The following is a 25,250-nucleotide window of genomic DNA, read 5'->3' on the forward strand; positions in this document are numbered from 1 at the left end:
AATTTTGTCTTAGGTTTTTTAAACCATCAAAACATAATTTCAAAAAATAAATTTTCTTGGTATTTGCAATTTTGAATATAGTAAAGAATAGTAAAATATAATACAAAAAAAATGCACACCCAAACATGACTTGAGTATCTAACAATTATTAATCATACTTATATACAATAATTAGATATATAGATTACATATTTACATATGTAAGTATGAATTCACATTAATAATATGATATAATGACAATTCTGAAACATAATCATATTATTCATATATAATGATAATGTGATCCATATAATTTCAAATTAAGTAATTAGGATTATAATCACTAATGTGTTAATTATAATTACAAATTAAGTATTATCATTAGAATTTAGATCATATGGTTATATGTATTACTATTATAATTTATATCATATGATCATATGATCTAACATTGTACCATAGAGTTATATATTCATATAATCAATAATCACTATAAATATGATCATATGATCTAAGTATTATCATTAAATACTTAGGAGTCATTAAATCACGTGATTCAAGATCTAAGAACATATGAGTTATTAGATCATTTGATCATATGATAATACTTAGATCTTGTAATCATAGGATCTAAGTATTGTCATTATATATGTAGGAATTAGGATAATTATGATCTGTGATGATTATACTTATCATAAATAATCTCATAAATCATATGATATGATATGATTCATAATTCATAAATATTATATATATATATATATACACAAATTAAGCACAAGAATAAATAATAGTCACATAATATCATTAAATATACAAATTCATACTGATACAGGCACTTAGATGGAGATAATAATAATAATAATAATAATAATAATAATAATAATAATAATAGTGCCCATAAATTAATAGTTAATGTAGGTATTTTTTTTCTTTTATTTATTTATTGATTTATTTTTTTAAAAATTAATGCTAAAAACTCTAGTTCCTTTTTTTTTTTTTTTTTTGGGGGGGGGGGGGGGGGGGGGGCTAGTTTGGTCTTGAATTTGGCTGATTACCATTTTATTTATTAATTAAGGATTATTCATTTTATTATTATTTTTTATACGCATTTTTTAGGGTAATTATAGACAGTCGATTGTCTGATTAAATCGTAGTCATTCATTTGGGATAGTGGCTTACATTTGTAACGCAATTCCTAGACTCGCAGTTATATGTTGTTTTGCATGCAAGCTTATTTACCTTATTTAACGACTAGGATTGAATCATCCAATAGCCAATTTTAATCTATGGTCAAGATCATTTTATTGGGTGGCGTGGAGACAATGTTACCAATGTTCGCTTGGAGGGAATAAGTTGTCCAAAACTTATTAACTGAGGTAGTGGAGCGTACATGGACCGAGGCTGCTGACAGCCCATGCGTACCGAGGCTTAATCCTTACCGTGCAATCATTTTTTTCTTCTTCAATTCTAGCCATTCATTTTTGGAATATGGGTTAGACGTGTAACACATGAATACCACTAAATATTATATGGTGTTTCAAATTTCCATGAGCACACTCTTTTAGATTTTATTTAACAACTTAAATTGAATCATCAAATTAGTGCTTATAATAAATAGCCAGGATCATAAGTGGAGTTGATTTCAGCTACATACGTGCAGAGGAGAAAAAAAATTTAAATCCCTTCTCCTCTACTCATCCCTTTTGTGCCCAATTTTTTACCCTTTGATTCAACCTTTCAAATCCTAGCCATCAAACCATAACTCTGAGCATTCACTTCCCTAATTTATGCAACTACCCATCAGTCATGGACTCATGCAATACCTGATTGCCTAGACCCAAGGCATATGTAGGGGTGGGCACGGGGCGGGTTTCTACCCTTTTTGGCCCCACCCCGCACCCCTGTGGGTTGGGTAAATTGGAACCATGACCCTCATTTTATACGTGGTATCCGTGCGATGCGGGTATGGGCAGGGCGGGGACGTGCGGGGCGAGTTAAATTGAGTAGCAATTACGTAATTTTTTGTATTAATTTGTAAAAAATAAAAATTAAAAAAATACTGGTTTTTTATGTTATAAAAAAATTAAATTTATTCTTTTTGTAAATATAAACCTGATTAACCGTGTAAACTAAACTAAAAGCCAATTTCAACAATTAAAGAATTATTTTTAATAAATCAGCATTCAGTAGTTTAATTTATAAAGTAAACAATTTTTTTTTTTTTTTAATAAATCAGCATTCAACAGTGTAAGGTAGCCAGATTTAATAATTTAATCAACAAATCAATAATTCTAACATAAAATCTTCTGCATCCACTTCACCGAAGGTCATCCAAACTAATGAAAACTGATATATATATATATATATATCACTACAAGAAATATCAATAATTCTAACATGAAAACTTCAGCATCCACGAAATCAACAAATTACCGATCAATAATTCTAACATAAAATCTTTAGCATCTACTTCACTGAAGATCATCCAAACTAATGAAAACTGAATCCTGATATATATATATATATATATACAAACAAATCTAGCAGGCATCAGCACACATAAAACCAGGCTAAACAATAGTACGATACAAAGGACAAACAAACAAATCTAGCAATAAAACACAAACAAACCAAGCTAGTAGCACACATAAAAACTTAAGTTAAAAAATAAAATAAAAGATAATAGCAGAATGCCAAAAGGAAACTTCAGTCTTCACGTCACTGATCCTCCTCAAACAAAATATTGATGTTCTTCAAAGTTATTTCTACAAAAAAAAAAAGGGAAAAGAATTACATTCTCAATTGAAACTAATAATTAGAATTTGTAAATACTAAATAGCAAAATAAATTAAGAAGTGTATAATAGAAAGCTTACTTGAATCGAGCTCATAACTTTCTAGATCATCAACCATCTTTGTGTCATAACCATTGCTATTGCTCAGGGATTTTGATCTTAACCAATTTTGTGCACATACCAATGCTTCAACCGTTTTTGAGGCTAATGAACTTTGAAAAGGATCCAACATACGCTCTGCAGTGCTAAACGGCGACTCCGAAGCAACTGTAGTAATGAGAAAGGCTGACAAAATACGTGCTATTTGGTCAAGTACTGAGAATTTGGTTGAGTTCACCGTCCACCAACTTAAAATACCAAAAGTCACATTAGGTTTTTCAACCTTTTCCATTAAATACCGATTTATCTCCGATTTACTTTGAACATCACTTTTAGAAGTTAAATGAAACTTATTCATAAAGTGAAGTGAAAGGTTCTCAGTTTCTTCTGTCATTGAGGAACTTTGAGGACATGCACTATCATGTTCAACTTGAGATGAACTCTCGCCAACGTCGAAGTGATCATATAATTTCTGAAGGTAGTGCTTCAATTTTTTCATCATATTAGTACATTGCTCCTCATTAAGAACATCCTTTAACCAAAATTCCAATGACTCCAATTTGGTTCGTAGATCAAGTATGACAGCAACAAACATCAACACGTTAACCTTATCAAAATCCCCCTAATACTTATTATACTTCATCATCATTTTCTCCGCCATAGAACTCAATACATAATTACTACTATCACAATACAATTTGAAAAATTGAAATGACTTCTAAAAGTAAAGTGTGTGCATAAGTGTCAACAAAAATTAAGGCACAGTGAAAAGTAAATGACACAAAGATTTTTGTTGACGAAGTGGAAACTCGGTTAAGAGAAAAACCACTCCGGGGCAACCAAACCCAGGAATTCCACTATTCAGAAGACAAAGCTAGATACAAGATAGTAATACTCACATGTACCGATGCAGTGGTCGTACCTTGATCTCTGACGTGTAACCCAATACGAACGCTTCCCAACCAGGTTCACCTACCTGAAGGGGTCTTCAATGGAACTCCTTACCTTAGAGGCGACCTCTAAGATAGACTTCGATTTATAGCGCAGCACACTTGAAAAACAGCTCTAGAGGAAATAACACGTCTCTAAGCTCTAATGGAATTCACACCGAATTCTTGCAGCTCTAAGTGCCCAAGGAACCCTATTTATAGTCTGGGGGTCAGAATGAGTGTCAGGCAAAATATACCTGTGAGCCGTCCGGACGGTGGATCATGACCTTCCGGACGAACAACTGTGCGACAGGATTTTCCAAAATTTTCGCGGAGAAATCTTTCCTGTATTAGAACATCGTCCGGACGGGATGGCTCGATCGTCCGAACGGACGCACGTCCGCTGCAAGTAATTTCCATAATAGGTTTCGCGTGTCCGGACCAAGGGGCAGGAGCGTCCGGACGGCTGAACTTCAGCACGCAATTTCCATATCTGATGCGTGTGCGTCCGGACCATGAGGGGGAGACGTCCGGACGGTTGAAGTCGAATCGTCAGTTACCATATACGATGCACCAGCGTCCGGACCACAGCTGTCAGGCGTTCGGAAGGTGAAATTACTACTGCGATTCTTGCCTTATGGACACATGCGTCCGGACGGGATACCACATCGTCCAGACGGTTAATTGATCTTCCCTTTCTTGAATTTGGAAAGAATCAGTGAACCGTTCAAGAACTGATTGGCGTCCGGACGTGCTACTGAGACGTCCGGACGGATCAAGCTGGAACAGAAACTTCTCGATACAGTGAAGTGTCCGGACAGGATACCACGTCGTCCGGACGGATGATGCTGGACTGTCTGGCGTCCGGACGGTATGACACATCGTCTGGACGGATGGAGCAGTAGACAGATGGGTGTCCGGACAGGATGACACATCGTCCGGACGGCTGACAGGGAACTTGAATTGTCTTCTAATCTTGACATCACTCTGAAAGTTGAATCCCTGTTTACAGCATCTTTACACATAAGTGATTTTGTCCAAACAAAGAATAAGGCCAAAATACTAACAAACTCCCCATTTGGCCATTCTGGGACAAGAATCACTTGACCGGTTTGGAAATACATTCCCGGTCCAAAATAAAAATTACTCCCCCCTTTTTGTCACAAAGGGACAAAGGGTAAACAGAGTAATAAAAACTAACTGTCATAAAAATTACTCCCCCTAACGGTCTCAGAAGGACCCAGGAAACAGAGTAATATATATCCAAAGTGTTTTAACCAAAAACAGAAATTGTCTCAAAAATAACAAAAAATCTACAAAAAACATAAGAGGGAATCAAATATCCTCAATCATGGGTAAAATCCCATCTGCACCATCCTCATCATCACTGCTGCTAGGGTGATGATACTTTAGGCACTCTTGAAGGTCCAGCTGGTTCTGCTCCACGCACCTGTCGATGGAGTGCATAGCAAGCTGCATGGAACTCATAGACTGCTGCATGGAGGACATAGACACCTGTAAGCTGCTCATCCCTCCCTAAAGTGCAGCAAGAGCCTCCATAATCTAAGCATAATTGACCTCTGGCTCAGATGGCGGTACAGTATGTGAGGATGAAGCCATATTTGGAAAGCTGACTGGCATAGCAGCAGGTGGAGGCGCCTCATCATCGGAGTCATCTCTCCGCAGCTGCGCATTAGACTTCACCAAAGTCTGCTTGCTGATGGGCTGCTGGATTTTCATCTTCGGTTCGCGATTGACATTGATGCCCGACTGAAGAATAATCTGAGTAAGGAGGCAGCCAAAAGGGAGACCAGCAGTGCTCTCATCACGGGCTTCTAATATAACCCCCAAAATGTGCTTGCATAGGCAGAAAGGCAAGCGGAGGTGGATAGCATAGACAAACTGGGCCCATTTCAGGATCAGATCACTGCGCCGGGCAACCGGCCAAATATTCTGCTGAACGATCTTGGCCAACATGTGGTGGGAGGATGACAGGGCACCAATCCTGATGGCAGTAGAGCGCTCCTCACCTTGGGGAACGGCACGAAAGAATTCCCTGAGATCATCCAGGGATGGAGGAAGCACCACCTCATTGTAGGGGCTGGCTGAAATCTCGAGCACTGTGACTCGGATGATGTGACTGATGACCTGAGGATCAACAGTGATGAGATGGCCTACAACGGAGGACTGAAGTACTACTCCATGATCATCATCCTGCACCACCTCCAGGTTGGCGTAGAATAGCTTGACCAATCTGGTGTACACCACACAAGCACAGTTGTGGAGATATCCCCAGTTGTACGTCTGAATGATGTCAAGTATGTTGTCCAGTGGTGGCACCATGATGTCAGCCCGAAGCACGTTCCGCTCAGCAATGACGGAGCGGTCCATAATTTTGGCTTGAATTGTAGCCCTATCTTCCACAAGCCTCTGATGGACCCTGCGGGGTGGATTGCCGGCAGACATGATTCTGCACAAGATCCAACAAGAATTTCCAAAGAAAAATATTCCAAAAAATATTTTTGTTAGGATAACACAAATTTGGCAGAATAACAGTAGTAAAAGGACTTCGAAAATAATATCAACTAAGTCCAAGAAATTTCAACATGGCAGATATATGCATCTCATATTCCAAAAATAAATAACATTCTAACAGCTTTAAAGAAAACTGAAGAGAGAAAGACTAGAAAAATACCTGAAATATGAGAGATATATGCAAAAAGCCAAAAACTTAAAGCCAACCTTACTCACAAACAGCCAAAAATTCTGATTTTGTGGGGTATGAAGAGAAATCGGCGATCTGGGCATTTTATAGCCGCTGTGGGGTCCCTGTCCGGACGGTGGATTGATGACGTCCGGATGCTCGCTGCCTCGCAAAGGAGCAGAAAGGTCGCGCGCGTCCGGACGATATAAAAAGACCGTTCGGACGATGATGACAGCGCGCGTCCGGACTCCGTCAGATCCTGTCCGGACATGTGGGCTCCATCTCCGTTCGGACTCCAAGGGAGAACCGTCCGGACCACTAGTCCGTCCGGACGCTCCACACTGAAACACCAGAAAAGCTGAGAAGAATTTACAGAGATCAAATTTTCTCAAGTCAGTGTCAGAATACGCATGCATAATCAACTGATAACACAATCAGAGAGCATCTCAGAAATACACAGAGATATAAAAGGAAGTTGAGATTTCAATTAGCACACATAATTTTTCCTGATCATATAAAAATCAAATAGGCAACTCAACTCAAGCAATTCGTGTGTGTGTGTGGAGACTCTTTTCCCACAAGGTAAGACTATCCAAGACATGACAAAATGCAACTAGATTTTCTAGACATGAGAGAAAATCCAAGACAGATTAGCCAAAAGTCAAATCTTATAGCTTACTAGGGCCTAGACACCCTCATCTGATACACTCCCCCTAAGATACAGCACATATAATTTTTTACTTGCTCATAGAGGGCAAGGTAAATTTAAGCACATAAACAGTGATTAAACAAATTTAAAGCACATAGCTTTTTATGAATTACTGCTCGGATCTTATGGTACTGCAAACTGAAGGGAGTGCCAGAATTTATAGATGCTAGGTTTAACTAGCCTGTGGTCAATTTGGCCATCTAATCAAGGACTTCTTCTCTTATCTAAAATTTCCAAAAGCAAAGAGTCAGAGAAGGAAAGATGTACCTTTAGGGGAGCCCGCGATAGTGCACTTTTTCATCGCATGAGGAAAGAAGCTATCCTACTTTTTGCATAAACAGGAAAAACACTTGGCTAGCATAGTCAAAACTCTCAATTATATCTAAGCGTATTTAATCAATGCATACCGAATTGAGATATTAGGCAAGAATGCATGCAATATCTAATAAGCCAAGAGAAATAATATCCTGCAAATTCTCCCCAAATTATTATTTTTTATTTTTTATTTTTTTTATTATTATTTTTTTTAATAAAAGAAATAAACCAATATAACAAGCAATATGGAAAAAGACATCATATGCTAAGGTACAATCAAACCTGTGTGTGCTTAAAGATGCCACTACAGAAAAACAGTCGCTCGACTTGCTTTTTCTGTCTTCCCCAAAAATACCTGCAAAGTTTTCTCAAGAAAAACACAAGGGGGCACAACCAACTGGTTCCTAGATAACTAGCACATAAATATGACAAGGAAAATATGCTAGCAATCAAACCTGATGCCTTAGGATTAGGAACCAAATCCTAGGCATGAACACCTGAATCCGCTAGGTGCGCCTATTCCCCCTCTTGGGGTAACTGTCCTTCTCAGCCCAAGTCTGCCTTCTAGTGGGTGGTGGCTGACAAGACTGCATCATCCACTCCATCATGTTTTGCATCCAAACAGGAGGCTCATCGATGTATTGCTCTTGAGGCCTTCTCAAATGCCTGGGTTTGCTCTTGTAAGTGCCACTCTGATTGGCTGGTACAAACCGCTGTTGAGGCTGCTGATGCTGAGGAGCATGAGACCAAGAGGCTTGGAACTGATGTCTTGGTGCTTGTCCCCATGGTGCCTGATGCCAAGGAGTCTGATGCTGAACTGCAGGTATAGTGACATACTGAGCTTGTCTAGGCACTTCTTTCTTGGCTTTGGCCTTTTGTGCTTTCAAGAGGGAGCACTGAGGCCGTACATGCCCACTGAGACCGCAGTGATGGCAAATAGGAGGTCTTCTGATGGAATGAGGCTGCTGAGTGCCTGGAACATCATCATTGACCTTTTCCTTCTGTTTATCTTCAATAACTGGAGGAAGCTCTGGGACTGTAGGAGGCACAAACACAGTCTTCGAGGAAGAAGGAATATCAGAAGAGGAAGCTACATACCCGAGACCAGTCTTGTCATGTGGGCTCTTCTGGATGGACAGCATACGAGTCAACTTCTCATCAGTGACTCTTTCTAGCTGGAGCTGTGTCTCAAGTAGCTTTTCTTCGAGCTCCTGTATCTTGAGCAGCAGTGAGCTCTTCTCAGTATGCAGACTGTTCAGATCATTAACTTGCTGCTTTCGGCCTTCCCTCAGCGTTTCAAACTCTTTGTAGAGATTTTTGTATGCTTCCTTGAGCTCCACCTCATTCTCACTATACTCCGAATAATATGAGTCTTCTTCTTCAACATAAGGGGCCACAAAAGCTAGAAATTTGTCAGACTCTGAGCATCTTCTTCGGACTCATCACTGAGAGTCACATTGTAAGCCTTCCCCTTGCCCTTCTTGAGATTCCCGCAATCGGGCCCGGATATGCCCATAGCCTGAGCATTCAAAACATCGGGGTCCTCTGGGATCTTTCTCATCCTCTGGTTCAGCTTCTCTGAGAGGTTTCTTGGCTTTTTCAGAAAACTTCTTCTTGAACCGATCATCTTTCATTAGTCTTCTAAAATTTTTGGCAAGCATTGCCACAGCCTTTTCTTCATCCTTAGATTCTTCTTCAGAGGAGGCTTCTACCCTCTTCTTGGAAGTCTTAAGAGCAATGGTCTTTAATTTCTTGATCGGGGGCAGAGACAGCTCGTATGTTTGAAGAGATCCAACAAGCTCTTCAATCTTCATTTCTTCAAGATCTTTGCTTTCCTCAATAGTCGTTACCTTAATCCTGAAACGCTCGGGCAAAGATCTGAGAATTTTTCGGATGAGTTTTACATCCGAGATAGGTTTCCCAAGACTCACCATGGAGTTCCTTAGTCACTTATTTTGGAGTAAAACTCTTCAAATGTCTCTTCCTCTAATATCTTAATTTCTTCAAATTTTGACATCAACATCTGAAGTTTGGCAGATTTTACAAGTTTTGTGCCTTCATATGTTGTTACCAAAATTTGCCATGCTGCTTTGGCTGATTCGTAATTTGAAATTTTGGCGAATTCAGATGGAGAAAGTGCTTGGCATAGATCATGGAGGGCTTTGTCATTTGAAAGACGAGCGTTCTTTTGAGGGACTAGTTCAAGTGTTGTTTCCTCTGGTTTAGTCCAACCAGTCTCAACAATACCCCAACAGTCAATAGATTTAAAAAAGAAACGCATACGTGCCTTCCAATAGCCATAGTTCGAGCCATCAAAGGCAGGAACAGAATTAAGAGTTTGAGACATAATAAAGATAGAAGTCAAATATAAAAAACACTCAAGAAATTAATCTTCTCAGAGTGTACCAAGCTCTGATATCAATTGAAAAATTGAAATGACTTCTAAAAGTAAAGTGTGTGCATCAGTGTCAACAAAATTAAGGCACAGCGGAAAGTAAATGACACAAAGATTTTTGTTGACGAAGTGGAAACTCGGTTAAGAGAAAAACCACTCTGGGGCAACCAATCCCAGGAATTCCACTATTCAGAAGACAAAGCTAGATACAAGATAGTAACACTCACATGTACCGATGCAGTGGTCGTACTTTGATCTCTGACGTGTAACCCAACACGAACGCTTCCCAACCAGGTTCACCTATCTGAAGGGGTCTTCAATGGAACTCCTTACCTTAGAGTCGACCTCTAAGATAGACTTCGATTTATAGCGTAGCACACTTGAAAAACGGCTCTGGAGGAAATAACACGTCTCTAAGCTCTAATGGAATTCACACCGAATTCTTGCAGCTCTAAGTGCCCAAGGACCCCTATTTATAGTCTGGGGGTCATAATGAGCGTCAGGCAAAATAAGCCTGTGAGCCGTCCGGACGGTGGACCATGACCGTCTAGACGGACAACTGTGTGACAGGATTTTCCGAAATTTTCGCTGAGAAATCTTTCCTGTATTAGAACATCGTCCGGACGGACGCACGTCCGCTGCAAGTAATTTCCATAACAGGCTTTGCGCGTCCGAACCAAGGGGCAGGAGCGTTCGGACGGTTAAACTTCAGCACGCAATTTCCATATCTGATGCGTGTGCGTCCGGACCATGAGGGGGAGACGTCCGGACGGTTGAATTCGAATCGTTAGTTACCATATATGATGCACAAGCGTCTAGACCACAGCTGTCAGGCGTTCAGACCGTGAAATTACTACTGCGATTCTTGCCTTATGGACACACGCGTCCGAACGGGATACCACATCGTCCGGACGGTTGATTGATCTTCCCTTTCTTGAATTTGGAAAGAATCAGTGAACCATTCGAGAACTGATAGGCGTCCGGACGTGCTGCTGAGACGTCCGGACGGATCAAGCTGGAACAGAAACTTCTCGATACAGTGAAGTGTCCGGACGGGATACCACGTCGTCCGGACGGTATGACACATCGTCCGGACGGATGGAGCAGTAGACAGATGGGCGTCCGGACGGGATGACACATCGTCCAGACGGCTGACAGGGAACTTGAATTGTCTTCTAATCTTGACATCACTCTGAAAGTGGAATCCCTGTTTACAGCATCTTTACACATAAGTGATTTTGTCCAAACACAGAATGAGGCCAAAATACTAACACAATTGTATATGCATTTGAATACCACAAATTTCTTGCCAATACATATTAGAAGTCACATACAAAGACCTTGAAATTCGTATTATGGCATCATAAAAAAGTTTGGGAAACTTGAGAAAAACCCTAATACGAGCCCAATCATCATAATTAGGAGGTCCCAAACCTTTTTTAGCATTCTTTTCATCAAACAACAAAGAAACATAATGCCCATCATACTTTTCCAAAAGTTCAAAAGCACTCTGACATTTTTCAGCACCTTCCAACATCTTAAATGTAGAGTACCATCTAGTTGGAACATCAAGACACAACAATCCCTTAAAAGTAAGTTTTTTTCTTTCTATACAATACTTAAAGTTCTCAAATCTTTGGAGAGAAGACTTCACATATTTCACCGCACTTCTAACCTTCACAATGGATTCATCAACCTCTTTCAAACCCTTAGACACAATAAGATTTAAAATGTGTGCACAACACCTCACACGCATAAATTGATTCTCTAATATGGTGCCAGTCTTATGAGCTGTTCTCTTTCTCAAGTAATCCAAAGCGGTATCGTTGGAAGAAGCATTGTCAACTGTGATAGTGAAAATGTTACCAATACTCCACTTAAGTATACACGACTCAATCTTCTGCCCAATGGTCTTACCTTTTTGATTAGGAAGTAAACAAAAGTTTAAAATTCTCTTGTGTAAGTTCCAATCACTATCAATAAAATGAGCAGTGATACACATGTAATTAAGGTTTTATACCGAAGTCCAACTATCAATGGTAAGACAAACCCGAACATCGGTTGTCAAGAACATTGCCCTCAACTTTTCCTTCTTAGACATAAAGAGCCTAACAAAATCCCTCATCACAGTATAACGGTAAGGAATTGAAAACCTAGGTTCAACTGTCTTCATGAAGTCTTGAAACCCTTCACCTTCCACAAACCTAAATGGCAACTCATCCATAATTATCATCTTTGAAATTGCTTCCCTTATTTTTGCAGATTATATTTAGTAATCACAAGATTACCACATGTTCCTTTGCCCACTACCCCTTGTCCTTCCCTCTTAGCCTCAAAACTCAACTTTGTTTGTGACTCATCAAACCTACTAGGACATTTTTGCAGCTTTTCTTGATATGTTATAACATGGATGAAGTACCATGGCTTCTAGGGTGACAACTAAATAATTTCTTACAATAATTGCATTTTGATTTAGGATACTTGGGATCACTCTCCTCTAACCTAGTAAAATGTTCCCAAACCTTTGATGTTTGCTCAAATTTCTTAGGTTTTTGTGGGAGAGCTGAACTAGGATTTTGAGAGACAACAGTTGATGTAGATCCAACCCCAACCCCACACATTCAACATTATCATTCAACATGGGAGGCATGATACTATCCAAAAGACTAGGTGCAGATGACGCAGAACTAGAACCAATAGTATTATTACCACTAGTTGAATTACCATCCATGACTTGAGTTTACATTAAGTGAAAAAAAAAACATAATCAACAGCAAGCTAAACATAATTAAGCTGAACTTTTATAATCTTATTTAAGAGATTAAAAACAGCAAGCTAAACTACTTCAAGTGCCAAGCTATTAAATCTATAAGTACTAAACCCATGAAGATCTGTGCTTATGGAGGAGTTCATATGGTAAAACCTTTTTTTGATAAGCATGCACATCAATCAATGACAATAAAATCAAAATTTTCCACATACGCCAAACATCAAAACAATCACAGAATCACAAATCTCACCAAAGTCACAAACATATTCAAATCGTCATAAAGAATTTTCTCCTACTATGCACATTTCAAAGGCCATCAAACTAAAAAACATCATAAATTTTGTACATGGTATCTAAAATGCAAAAAACAAAGCATCTAGATCTGAAATGAAACAAAATTCAAACCACAACCCTAAAAGGTTTCGTCCCAACGCCAAAATCACCCACATTGAACCAGAAACAAAATACTAATAATAAAAAAAGAAGAGGAAAATCAAAGCCAACGAACATGAAATAGGAAGACAAAGAGCAATGAAATGTAGACAATATTTGCAAACCGATGATTTCAGCACCTTAGAAGTTAGAACGAGACTTGTGAACGTGATTCCATGAAGCTTTGCCTTTGATTCTCCGAAAATACCTTCAAATCCAAACAATAAACACAATGAACCACCAGCAAAACAATAAACCACCAAAAAATAAAACGAATATTGAAGAGTCTAAAGTCTAAACCGTAGAAATTACCAAAATGAAGAAAGAAGGGACTTAGGAGGCGAAGATCAGTGTTACTGAGTTAGGGTTTTGGACTTTGGTGAAGCCAGAAGATTGAAGAAGATGAAGAGGCGAAGATCAGTGTGAAGAGAGGAGAAAAATGAAGAGAAGGCCGAAGGGGATGCTGGGCGGCGAAGTCTCTAGAACGGCAAGAAAAGAAGAAAAAATAAGAGGGCAGATGGGGGTTTTGTGTGGCACTAGGGTAATAAGAGGGGTTTCTTCTCTTTTCTTTTCTTTCTTTTTTTTTTTTTTTTTTTTTTTTTTTTTTTTTTTCCCTTTTTTTTCTTTTAATCATGTGGTGTGGATCGGCGCGGGTCGGGTCCCCGATTTTTTTTCAACATCCCACCTTGCAAATCGCACCGCATTGTGCAGTTTAATAATAAAAAAAGGGATCCAAATTTCATATGCGGTTTTCTCTTGATTGCGGGGCAGGTCGGATCGTGCGGGTTTTGCACACCCCTAGGCATATGTAGCCAATTAGCCGTTGACATGGCCCTTGATTGTGCCGCCTTTGGGATTCTGGTTGACTTTTGAATTCATTGGAACCCAACACATCCTTTCCTTCTAAGCAGACCTTTTTCTTTTGGGTGGTTTTCTTTGGTGAGATGACTTTCCTTTTCTAAGGGCATAGACTTACCATGCCATTAACCTACGGGATTTATTGCTTTGTGAGGGGTTTTATTTTTGGAGATGCATGCGTGTGCCTCATGCTGGATCTTACTGAATGGGCTGATTTGTTGCTCACACTGGAGTTAGCTGAATGGCTAGTTTGCTAATGGGCTTGGGCTCGGAGGGGCCCCTTCTTGGAGGCCTTGAGAGCCTAACCTAGGTCAGTGGTGTACTGGCCAATTGGAATGAGGCTGCAGGCCTCCATTCCAGTAGTTTTCTATTCCCTTAGACTACTTGTGTAGGCCAATGAAAATTAAGTTAACATGGGACTACATGGCTTCATTCTAAGTTCTATTAAAAAATTATGTTCTTCTCATATGGTAAGGGACATACGACAAAATGAGAGGTTGGGTTCCTCCAACCTAGTTTAGATGAAATTTTTATCCAAGAAAAAAATCCTATTTCAATTTTCATAATCAACACAATTAAGACAAGAGTAATGCTCATGCTACGCATACAATTCTTTTATAATTTTTGACACACATTAGCATTTGATTTGAGTGGAGCCAAAAGTTGTAATTAAAAGTTTTTAAAAAAATAATGTTATATCATTTTTTGAAGATAATATTTACCATGAAGTTTACAAAAAAGTTCTTTTTCAATCGTAACCAAAAAAATACTTCAAATCACCAAACCTAGCCTTGACACAAAACTTCATAACTGTTAGAAGAAACCAAAAACAATATAAAAACCAAAGAAAAGAGTCAACACTGAATTTCTCTTCTCTCTCTCTCTCTCTCTCTCTCTCTCTCTCTCTGCGTCTCTACAATGGCTGAAGCAGAATCTGCTCCACATCCTCCTCCCACTGTAATCTGTCACTCTTTATTTTTGTTAATTTGGGCTTTATACATACATAACTCTGGTAATTTTTTTTTTTTTAATTTATATTCCTTTTATTTTGTTTAATTCTATGAAACAGTTTTTGGAGGTTAAATGCAAAAGTTCAGGCAAGACAAGGCGCTTTGCCATTGGTACAGACGCGGGATTTGCTTTATCACTAATAAATCGAAGATTGGAAACGGACAAACCCCTTGCTTTGCATATCGAAGCTTTCAAAGAAGGAGAGGAACCCATTGCTTTTGGGCCCAATTCCGCTCTCGTCGACTACGGCCATGGTTGGAAGCTGCAGACCGTCATGGAACTCGATTTTGATTACGCTGGTAATTGGGTTTTTGTGGGTTTCACATAATTTTATTTGTTTTTCTATTATGTGTTTGGAAATGAGGATTCATTTTGTTTTTGGTGATGTCAAATGTATTTGACACTGTTTTTAGGGGTTCCAAAAGGGGAAGGGTTCCGGCCAGTGACGACCCGAGTTTCTACAGTAACGGTAACTGTTTTTTTTTTTTTTCATTATCTGTTTGGGTTAAGGAGATTTCTATTTTAGCCATGGAGCTGTGTGATGAGGAGATTTCAACTGTGCATTTGGTTAGACACTTTTATGAACTTACTTCCATCACATCTCTGTTATCTTTTACTCATATATAAAAAAAAACATCTCCCTGATCTTTTATCCTTGCTTCCTTGTGCGGGAAGTGCACATGTGCCTGAAAATACTTCTGCAATAAGTCGTACTCCTTTCTTGACTCTTTCTGATCTTATTCACTAATTTGTGATATTGAGATGAATAGAGAAGAATTGTTTGTCGTTGGTTGGAGTATATGACTTCATGTGGACATAGCATAATGATGATGTTATGAATTCTCTCGTTTATAAGATGATGCTTATGTGGTGATATAAGATGATGAGTATGCATTCAAGATTGGCTCTTTTGGTTGACTGCATTTCTTTTAATATTCCAATAGCCACTTCTGTTCGATCACTATAACCTAAAAGCTACCAATTATCTGATTATCATTTCGTCTTCATTGGCATTCATGTGTGCTTGCAGAAATGGCTGGGAAGAAGAATGTATTCCAGACATCTCTTTCCATTCTTTATAGACTTCCATTTATGACCAAATCTGACAGTCTTTTGCATAATTTGCTTTATAACTTGATTGTTTCGTCTAAGATTGTGTCTCCTTCAATTGGGATTGGAATGTTTCGCAATTTTAGCTGATATACTTCTCATTTGTTGACTCTTTGTAGAGCACTGGTGGCTCACGTCCTGCTAAGAGGGTGTCAAAACCAGAAATCAGTTTTTTGTACATTGGAAGAATAATAATAGCTTTCATTTTGATTTTTGTGCTTGGTGCAATATTCACATTGGCTCTTGAGAATCTCCCCAGATTGATATTGTATATTAAGTCAGCCATGTGATATCTGTTGTTATTTCTTGAACATATGGAATAATATATTGCCAATGTACACTTCTTTGCACCATGCCAATAATATTCCTTATGATATTGATTTTAAATATTGAGAGGATTGTGTACTCAAATGTTAAGTATAGATTACTTTGATGTATTTATGGGCGATATCAAAATGATAGTCAACATAATCAGTGCGATGGGTGATCGCAATTAACATTGTGAGAACGCTTTCCTAAATTTAGAAAATAAAGTGAGTTAAAGTCGCCACATGGTAGATGAATAGTAACTCACGATAAAATTTGATTTTTTTTTTCTTGTCAAAAACAGATTTCTTTGATACTCTACAACTTGGTAGAAGGTCTTGAGGCAAGCATTAAGGGCTTTTGTTTGACCCATTTTGAGTTCGTTTGACTCAATTCTTATCTGATTGAAATTTTAAGGTAAAAAGTCACTTTATCTTTTAAACACCTTAAAAAGTTAATAAAAAAGTTTCTTAATTTCTAAAACAATTATAAAAGCTTAATCATAATGTCTTCTCCACATTATCATCAAGTTCTACAAAGAGTTTTAAGATACTTAAATTCTCCGAGTGTTACATTGTGATTTCTGGTCTTCTTCAAACAAATGTTTTATCACATGGTATAAAGGACCACCTATGGTGAAGGATGGTCATGTGAAACCATAGTGTGGGACAAATGTAAAATTATTGATGTAATGCAGAAAGGTGAAACAAGTTTGGGGAAGTAAGGATGGAAGCGGGAGAGTGTTGGGGAGTTACGGGGTAGTTTTCAGATGCGCAGAGGATTGAGGATGGGCTAAGCTTAGTTGAAAGGGTGAGATTAGCATAGTGGGAGGCTTGTCAATTTGGACATAGTTGGGTTTATATGGAGATAATAGGAGTTGGGCTTTGGAGAATTGACGCCCACTGAGAGAGGGAGTCCTGGAAATGGACTGGGTGGGGTGATTTCAAGAGGTTCGGGAACGTCTTGGAAGTGGGTTATGGCCGATTTGGGTGTGTCAAAAATCCGATAGCGAAAATCTACTACATTAATAAGAGGATAAGGCTTAGCTGGGATAGTGGGTTGCGTGGGTAAAAGAGGAGACTTACCTTTGTCACAAGATAAGGGCAGTGTCGGATTCAGTGTGGAAGGGAATCATGAGGGTCCAGACATGTCTATCTGAGAGCTGTCGAGATTAAGAGAAGGTTGCATCAGTGCAACGTGGTGACAGGAGCATGTTGGAATAGAGATCCTTGGATTGGGTGTTGCCACGTGGTGAGCAAAGGACGAGCTAACAAACTGGTTGGATAGTCCGCCACTGTAGCTAGGATTGGAGGTAGCAGGACTAGCCGGAGAGGACCCGTCGGACATAGCTCTATGGGTAGAAGCTTCAGAGAAATTCTGAAGTTTGCTAGCGAAAGTGGAGAAGATGCAATATGGCAGCTGAACTTTTTTTGGCCACACAAATTGCAATAATTAGCTAGCTGCTCATATTTGAAGCTTATCCAAAGGGGTTCCTTACTAGAGCGAGGAATATGGAAGCCAGGGTTCAATGGAAGTGATGTATTCAGTTCCACCCGGAGGCGAAGATGTAGACGACATATCAGACCAGAGACATCGGGGTTCTCCGCCTCTAGAAGTTTTCCAAGAGCTTTCCCAATTCATATGGCATTACGAAGAGTCATATTCGGCATAGGAAGACCATGCAGTTGGATCCAAAAAGGGCAGAGATGTAGCTCTACTTCCTCAAGAGCTAGGTCAGGTGACCAGGGTTGAAGAAGGAGGAGTGAACCCCGGATATTCCAAGGCCCTTGTTGAAGAATGCGGTCGACATGGCTCTGAAGTGGATTAGCAAATAGAAACTTGTTTGGAGCTAGTGTTTCAACAGCCAACGGAGAGGCAAAGTTCCATGATGACGCCATGGTATCCCGAACCAGCTGTGAATGGAGTGACCTGAGGGTGAGAAGTTTGCCAATGAGAGCAAAGCTTTCCTGGTTTGGTGGAGCTTCTTCGACCACTTCTAGTTGTTCTGGAAAGTCCCCGCCAGGTGCTTCAATTTCTTCGATGAGGGCTAGTAGATCAAGTTGAGAAGTGTCCATAGAGGAAAGCTAAGGAAGATGGCAAATATGACAGGCAGGAGGAAGGAAAGGGGAGACTAGTATATACTAATATGGAAGGATCAAACCAAGTAGGAATGATAGGGGGAGCTCAGAAAACAGAGCGAGTTTACACTTACACTCTTTGCAATTAGTTGAATAGTTCAAGACACCTACTTTTAAGTAAGAGATATGTTTGTTGCACTTCAAGTGTACATAGTTGTACACCAAATCTGACGTGGACCAATATTTTTTGGGGAGTGATCCTTACACTCACACTACACAACAATGGCACAACACCAAGGCACAATGGAGTGGGGTCCATGTGTGGGCCCCACTCCATTGTGCCTTGGTGTTGTGTCATTGTTGTATAGTGTGAGTGTTTTAATCATTTATCATATTTTTTATTGTTTATTCTTTATTTTTAAAAAAAATCAATAAATCGCTGGAAGGGGGAAATGAAAACTCATTTCCCCCCTTCCAGCGTACGTTTGACGCTCTCTCTCTCTCTCTTCGGCCGGCCGTCATTCACCGGCGCCGACCAACCCCTCTCCCTTTCTTTGGCGATTCTTCTCATTTTCCGGCGTGCGAGCTCTTCCCCGGCGTACAAGCTCTTCTCTGGCGTGCTCTCTCTTCTCTCAACTATGAGTTCTTATTCTCAAGGTACGCTATGTGAAGAAAACAACCAATAAATAAATAAATAAAGCTGGACAAAACAAGACAAATGCCGTTGTTTAAATGCTATTGGGTTTGTTTATGTTGTTCTGGAATCTATAAAGTACAAAACAAGGTATAAAACCAGTATATGAAATGCAACCAAAACATCTGCACGAAACAGTAGCGTGAACAGTATAGTGACCGAAAAAAGACATAAATTTTTAGGAATTTTATTTTCCCCTTTCCCAATTTTCCTACCAGCCAAACAAAACCCAAATCACAATGATCAAAGACAAATTACATGTATCAAGAGCTGGCATCAAAAGCACCCAAGATTTCACAACAAATTGAAAAATCTGGGGAACAAAAAAAAAAAGAAAAAAGCAAGCAAAACAAATTCCCAACGAACCCACTAGAGAGAGTGAGAGATTGCTCAACCAATGGAAGTGCAACTATTAGAATCTTTGATGTCATGCAGTAGATTGAAAATTAAAAACTTCAATGTTGTTCCTTTCTTATCTTGAGATTTTAGGGAAATGGATGTTTAATTGATCATATTGATATTTTAAAAGCCAACTCTGTCAGGTATGTCTAAGTAGTATTTTCTGAGTTTCAGTCTACCGTAGCTGGTGGACTAAAAAATGGACCAAGAAATGGAAAAAGAAAAACCAAATTATGCCTAATTTGATCAAATTTTGACTAAAACATGAAAATTTGATGCATTTTTTTCTGTTAATAGATGTCGGCATCTTAAATCTAAATTCTTTAATTGTTATAAGAATATTGATGTACGCAATATAGTTTGCCTAAGATGTTACAATAAGGTATTGATACAAGATGGCTCTCTTAAGATTGCAACTTTTCACTTTTTTATTTTGTTACTTTGTATCCTTTTTTGCATAGATGATCGTGAAAAAATTGAAGAACCGAAGGACTCAACGACATTTATTTCGGATGAAGAGTTGAGTAATGAAGAAGAAAATATAGTACTACACACGATGTTAAAGGATGATGAAAATGTTGAAGAACCGAAGGACTCCGTGATGTTTATTTCGGATGAAGAGTTGAATGATGAGGAAGAAAATGTAGTACTACACACGATGTTAAGGGATGATGAAAAAGTTGAAGAACCGAAGGAATTAATGACATTTAGTTCAATAGAAGAAGTTTGCTCATATTATAGGACGTATGCTAAGCTAGCTGGTTTTGGTGTGATACAACGAAGCTTGAGAAAAAAGGCTGGTAAAAAATCATATGCAATCCTTATATGTACTCGTGGAGCCCCAGAACGAACTAGAAAAAGTGATGTTGCAAAGCCAACTCCAGCAACTAAAAGAACAGGGTGTAGTGCCAAGATTTGTGCGACTTTATGTGATGATGGAACGTGGTTTTTGAGTAAAGTTGAGTTGAAGCATAATCATTCGTTAAGCCCGGGCAAAGCAAGATTTTTTAAATGCAATAAGAAAATAAATGATGTTGCGAAAAGAAGGCTTGAGCTAAATGATAGAGCAGGAATACGTACAAGTAAGAATTTTGAATCATTGGTTGTTGAAAGTGGAGGGTTTGAGAGCCTTCCCTTTGGAGAGAGAGATTGCTGAAATTATATTAACAAGGCAAGAGAGCTTCGACTTGGTAAAGGAGATGGGCAAGCACTTTGTGATTATTTCAGTAGAATGCAAAAGCAAAATAGTGGCTTCTTTTATACGATGGAGATGGATGATGATTTTAGGTTGCGAAATGTTTTTTGGGCCGATGCACGGAGTAGGTCAGCGTATGAATTCTTCGGTGATGTTATTATGTTTGACACGATGTACTTGACCAATAGATATGACATGCCATTTGCTCCTTTTGTAGGAGTGAATCATCATGGTCAGTCGATACTTTTAGGGGCAGGACTAATCTCAAGCAAGGATACAGACACATTTGTGTGGTTGTTTAAATCTTGGTTGGGGTGCATGAACGGCCGAGCCCCAAGAGCAATTATAACAGATTAGGATAGGGCTATGAAAAATGCAATCGCAATAGTTTCCCCTGAAACTCGACATAGATATTGTTTATGGCACATTATGAGAAAACTCCATGAAAAGTTTGGAGCACATGCTAATTTTGATGGCATTAAGAGTGCCCTGCAATCTTGTTTGTATGATTCTCAAACAATTGAAGAATATGAGAAAAATTGGAAAAATCTATTGGAGAGCTATGATCTTCACGATAATGCATGGCTATGTGGGTTATATAGTGAGAGAACATTTTGGGTGCCGGCATACATGAAAGATACATTTTGGGCGGGAATGAATACCACACAGCGAAGTGAAAGTATAAATACATTTTTTGATGGTTACGTGCACTCACAAACCACATTGAAAGAATTTGTTGATCAATTTGATATTGCTTTAAGAAGAATGGTCGAGAATGAGAAACGTGCTGATTTCGATTCTTTTAATCACACGATCCCATGTATAAGCCCACTCCTTTTGGAGAAGCAGTTTCAAGATGTTTACACAAATGCAAAGTTCAAAGAAGTTCATGAGCAGTTTGGGAAAGTTATGACTTGTAATAACTCTCATCTCAAATGTGAAGGTACGATTTCTACCTATGAAGTTATTGACTACGGTGTCATTGTTGGAAGCTGCACGATAGAAAAAACATTTCTTGTTTACTTGAATGAAGATGAATTGGATTTGAAGTGCATATGTGCATTGTTCGAATTAAGAGGCATCTTATGCACTCATTCTATTTCTGTGTTAATGACAAAGAAAGTGACAGCGTTGCCATCAAGATATGTTCTTGACAGATGGAGGAAGGATATAAAGCGAGAGTATTCTATGATTAAGAGTAGTTTTGATGCTATTGGTGATAATCCTATTGCTCAACTGCATGACAAAATTAGAAATAATTTGGAGGAATTACTATCGCTCACAGCAAGAAAAGTGGAACGTTGCATGGATGTGATGAAAAATATTGAAATGTTAAAGGAGAAATTTCGTGAATTAAACCTTGCGCCAAGTCACTCTTCCCATCGCATTTCAGTTGCTGTTGCATCTTCTAGCTGTAATGAAGTCGTTAAAAGTAATGATGATGTAGCGTTGCAAAATAATCAGGTGCTTAGTCCTATTAAGGTTAAACATAAAGGGAAGCCACAAACAAGGAGAAAGGTGTCCGTTCTAGAAAAAGTAGCCAAGAAATCCAAAGTAGTAACAAAGCCACCAACAAACAACAATGCCAAACAGAAGAGACAAAGGAATCATGTTGTTACATTTTTTTTTCCTTTCTCTTAAAAACATGTGCACTTCCTCTCATAGACAACCATTTTACTCATGTAGGCCTCCAAAGCAACGGAAGATGAAGACAATACATGTCAAACTTCACTGCCTTCTATAGCTCACGACCATATAATTCATACTCAGGTGATAGGTGATAGTTGATAGTTGATAATTATTTGATATTTTTCGTACTTATTTAGCGTGTGTGTATGCAGGCTTCTATCGCTTCAGCATCGACAGTGCCTCAAACATTGGGTGGTCACCATGATTCTATTGTTTCTCAAGTATAGTTTACGTGTATTTTTTATTTCATTATGTTGGCATTCCATTCCATTTATGTGATTTCTACGTTGAAATTTCATGGAACCTTTCTTATGTGTGCATTAGGTGAATTTACCGGTTGATCTAAGACATGGGTTATCCATATTGGTTCACCAACACAAATACGAAGAGGCTTTCACTACAAGCCTACAAAGATGTGACGTCTCAATTGTGAACTTGCTATGCTCCCAAGTAAAGTCGTCTAATCTAACAATTTTTAGAATGACATGACTATATTGTCTTAGTTACTGAAATTCATTTTTTTTTTTAGAACTATGTTTATTAAGGTTAATGTTTTCAGGTTGATTTACGGTGGGTCTTGACTGTGGATCCTCTTCCTTTAAGCCAAGTAGTATTACTCCACCTGCTGCGGCAATTATCCTATTGTATTAATTACAACTCAGCCCAAATTGTTGCTTGGATGACAAACGTTGCTAATGCCATAATCCCAAGTGACCCGACGATTGCATTACATGTGCGGCCCATCTTCAATGAAGTATATGATATGGTCAACCATCAAATTATCCTACCCAAAATTACCGTTGCTGAGCCTCAAATATCTGTCTTCTGATTCAAGTCATTAGTTCGACGTTAGGAATGTAGTAGTTAATGGTATTTTTGAAGTCTTTGCTCTCTTTGGGTATGGTTGATGAGGGTTGATAGGTTGAGTTGCATGGTTTTCACTAGTTTTGCTTTGTCATAAGTCTTTGCTCTCTTTGGCTTTGTTGCTTTATATTCCCATCTTTTCTTTTCATTAGTAGCGATGGGGGAACTACCATATTTCATGTGCATTAAATTGCCTCTGGAAGATGAACATTTGTTTATGATTCTACTATGTTGCATCTACTTTCTCTTATGTTATCTGTATAACTTATTATAACTATAACATCACTTATGGGTGTGTTCAAATTTTGGTAATGGCAAGGACCTGGTTGTGACTGTGATGTCCGGAATGGGAGAGGAGCAGATTTGTGCTCGTATGGTATGTTTGATTTTTAGGGACTTGTGTTCATTATCTCATGAAAGTGTTGGTATGTTTGATTTTTAAGGACTTCTCTCCTCTCAAATGCAGCCATGAAAGTGAAATGTTTTGTCTTGAATGAGGTGGTGGTGGCGGTGTTCGCAGCAGTGGTTACTGCGATATTGTATGCAGGAATTGCCAACAGCTGGGTCATATGAGTAGGGATTGCATGGGCCCCCTAAAGATGGATGGCAGATCTTTTTCTGGGCAATCTATTTTCTTAATTATGTTTTTACCTTAAGCATTAGTTGCGTAGCTTTTGGACAAAATTGAATGTTGAGACTTAATAGTTGCTTAGTTTTTGGACAAAATTGAAGGTTGAACAATTTTGGGATATTTCGTTCGAGTTGATTTTCAGTTTTGGAAGTAAATTTGTTGGGTTTTGTTGAGTTTGAAATTTATTGAAGCTTGGGTTTTCTTTGTGGATTTTGGTGGGTCTTAATTGTGGGTTTCATGGAGTTTTCTCCCTATATGTGTTGATTAATTTGTCCGTCCATTTTTAGGAGAAAACATTTGTAGCCGATTGGGAGGAAAAACAAGGTTATGTGATTTTTCGGTGGTTGCTAGCTTCTCTTAACTGGATTGTTGGAATGTCAATCAAAATTATCGGGTTTTTGTTGTTTGGGTTACCGTAAAATGAGAAGGGAAGGATGAAATTGGAGTTTATTTCTTGTGGTTAATTTTGGTAGGCTGATTGAAATGATTTTGGGTCTTTAGGTGTATATTGTATTGTGGCAAAATTTTCTTCAAATTCTTATACATGCATGAATGGTGTGGACATTTTTACTGCTGTGAAGCTTATTGAAATAAAAAGTAAAAAAAATAAAACAAAAAGTCAATCTTGTGTCAAGGTTTCGAAAAGCATATCCATACATGTTTATTTGGATACTTGCAGTGTTTATTTGGATATCTAAAAATTGAGTGCTTTGCTATGTTTATTTAGAGACTTGTAGTGTAACGGCAAGCCGAAAGATACACAATTTCTCTTAAAGAATGCTATAAGTGAAGAGATCCAGATCCTTAAAGAGGTCCAAAAAAGTTACAATCCAAGTTAATGCCACAGCAAACTTCAAATGTTTCTACCCTGCTTTATATAATTTTAGTTCTCCAAACCCAGAAAATTTGATACCCAAAACGAACAACATGAACAACACAATCGGTTTATCTGTCCAATATAATAGTCAGTAACACATCAGTTTCTTTTCTCTTCTTTTTTTTATGAAAGATTTTATATTAGGCCAAAATAAAGAGAAAAATACACTCTAGTAGCAACCTGAAAACAACACAAGCAAAATCTGTACTGGAAACCCAGCAACAACATCCCCTACTTTAGAACAAAACATAGTAACCAACCGATACAAAAACCAAAACCCTCTTCAAATTGCCCAAAACAAAACAAGCAGCTAGAACAAAAAAGAGGAACAAAGCAACAAGTAGTAGAACCTAAACATTCAACCATTCCATCTATTTCTCCAAAAACCAAGTAGCCAAGTACCATTCAA

General features: G+C 38.5%; 1 protein-coding gene across 1 annotated transcript; it reads left to right on the top strand.

Annotated features, from left to right (window-relative positions):
• The first annotated feature begins 14,805 nt into the window (after positions 1-14,805).
• On the top strand, positions 14,806-16,470 carry LOC133873895 (uncharacterized). The gene is made up of 4 exons (XM_062311689.1): positions 14,806-14,944; positions 15,057-15,297; positions 15,412-15,467; positions 16,228-16,470. The coding sequence occupies exons 1-4, from the start codon at positions 14,906-14,908 to the stop codon at positions 16,396-16,398; spliced, it is 507 nt and encodes a 168-aa protein (XP_062167673.1). The 5' UTR covers positions 14,806-14,905; the 3' UTR covers positions 16,399-16,470.
• Positions 16,471-25,250: the final 8,780 nt, after the last annotated feature.

Source organism: Alnus glutinosa, chromosome 7 (genome assembly GCF_958979055.1).
Source record: "Alnus glutinosa chromosome 7, dhAlnGlut1.1, whole genome shotgun sequence".
NCBI lineage: Eukaryota > Viridiplantae > Streptophyta > Magnoliopsida > Fagales > Betulaceae > Alnus > Alnus glutinosa.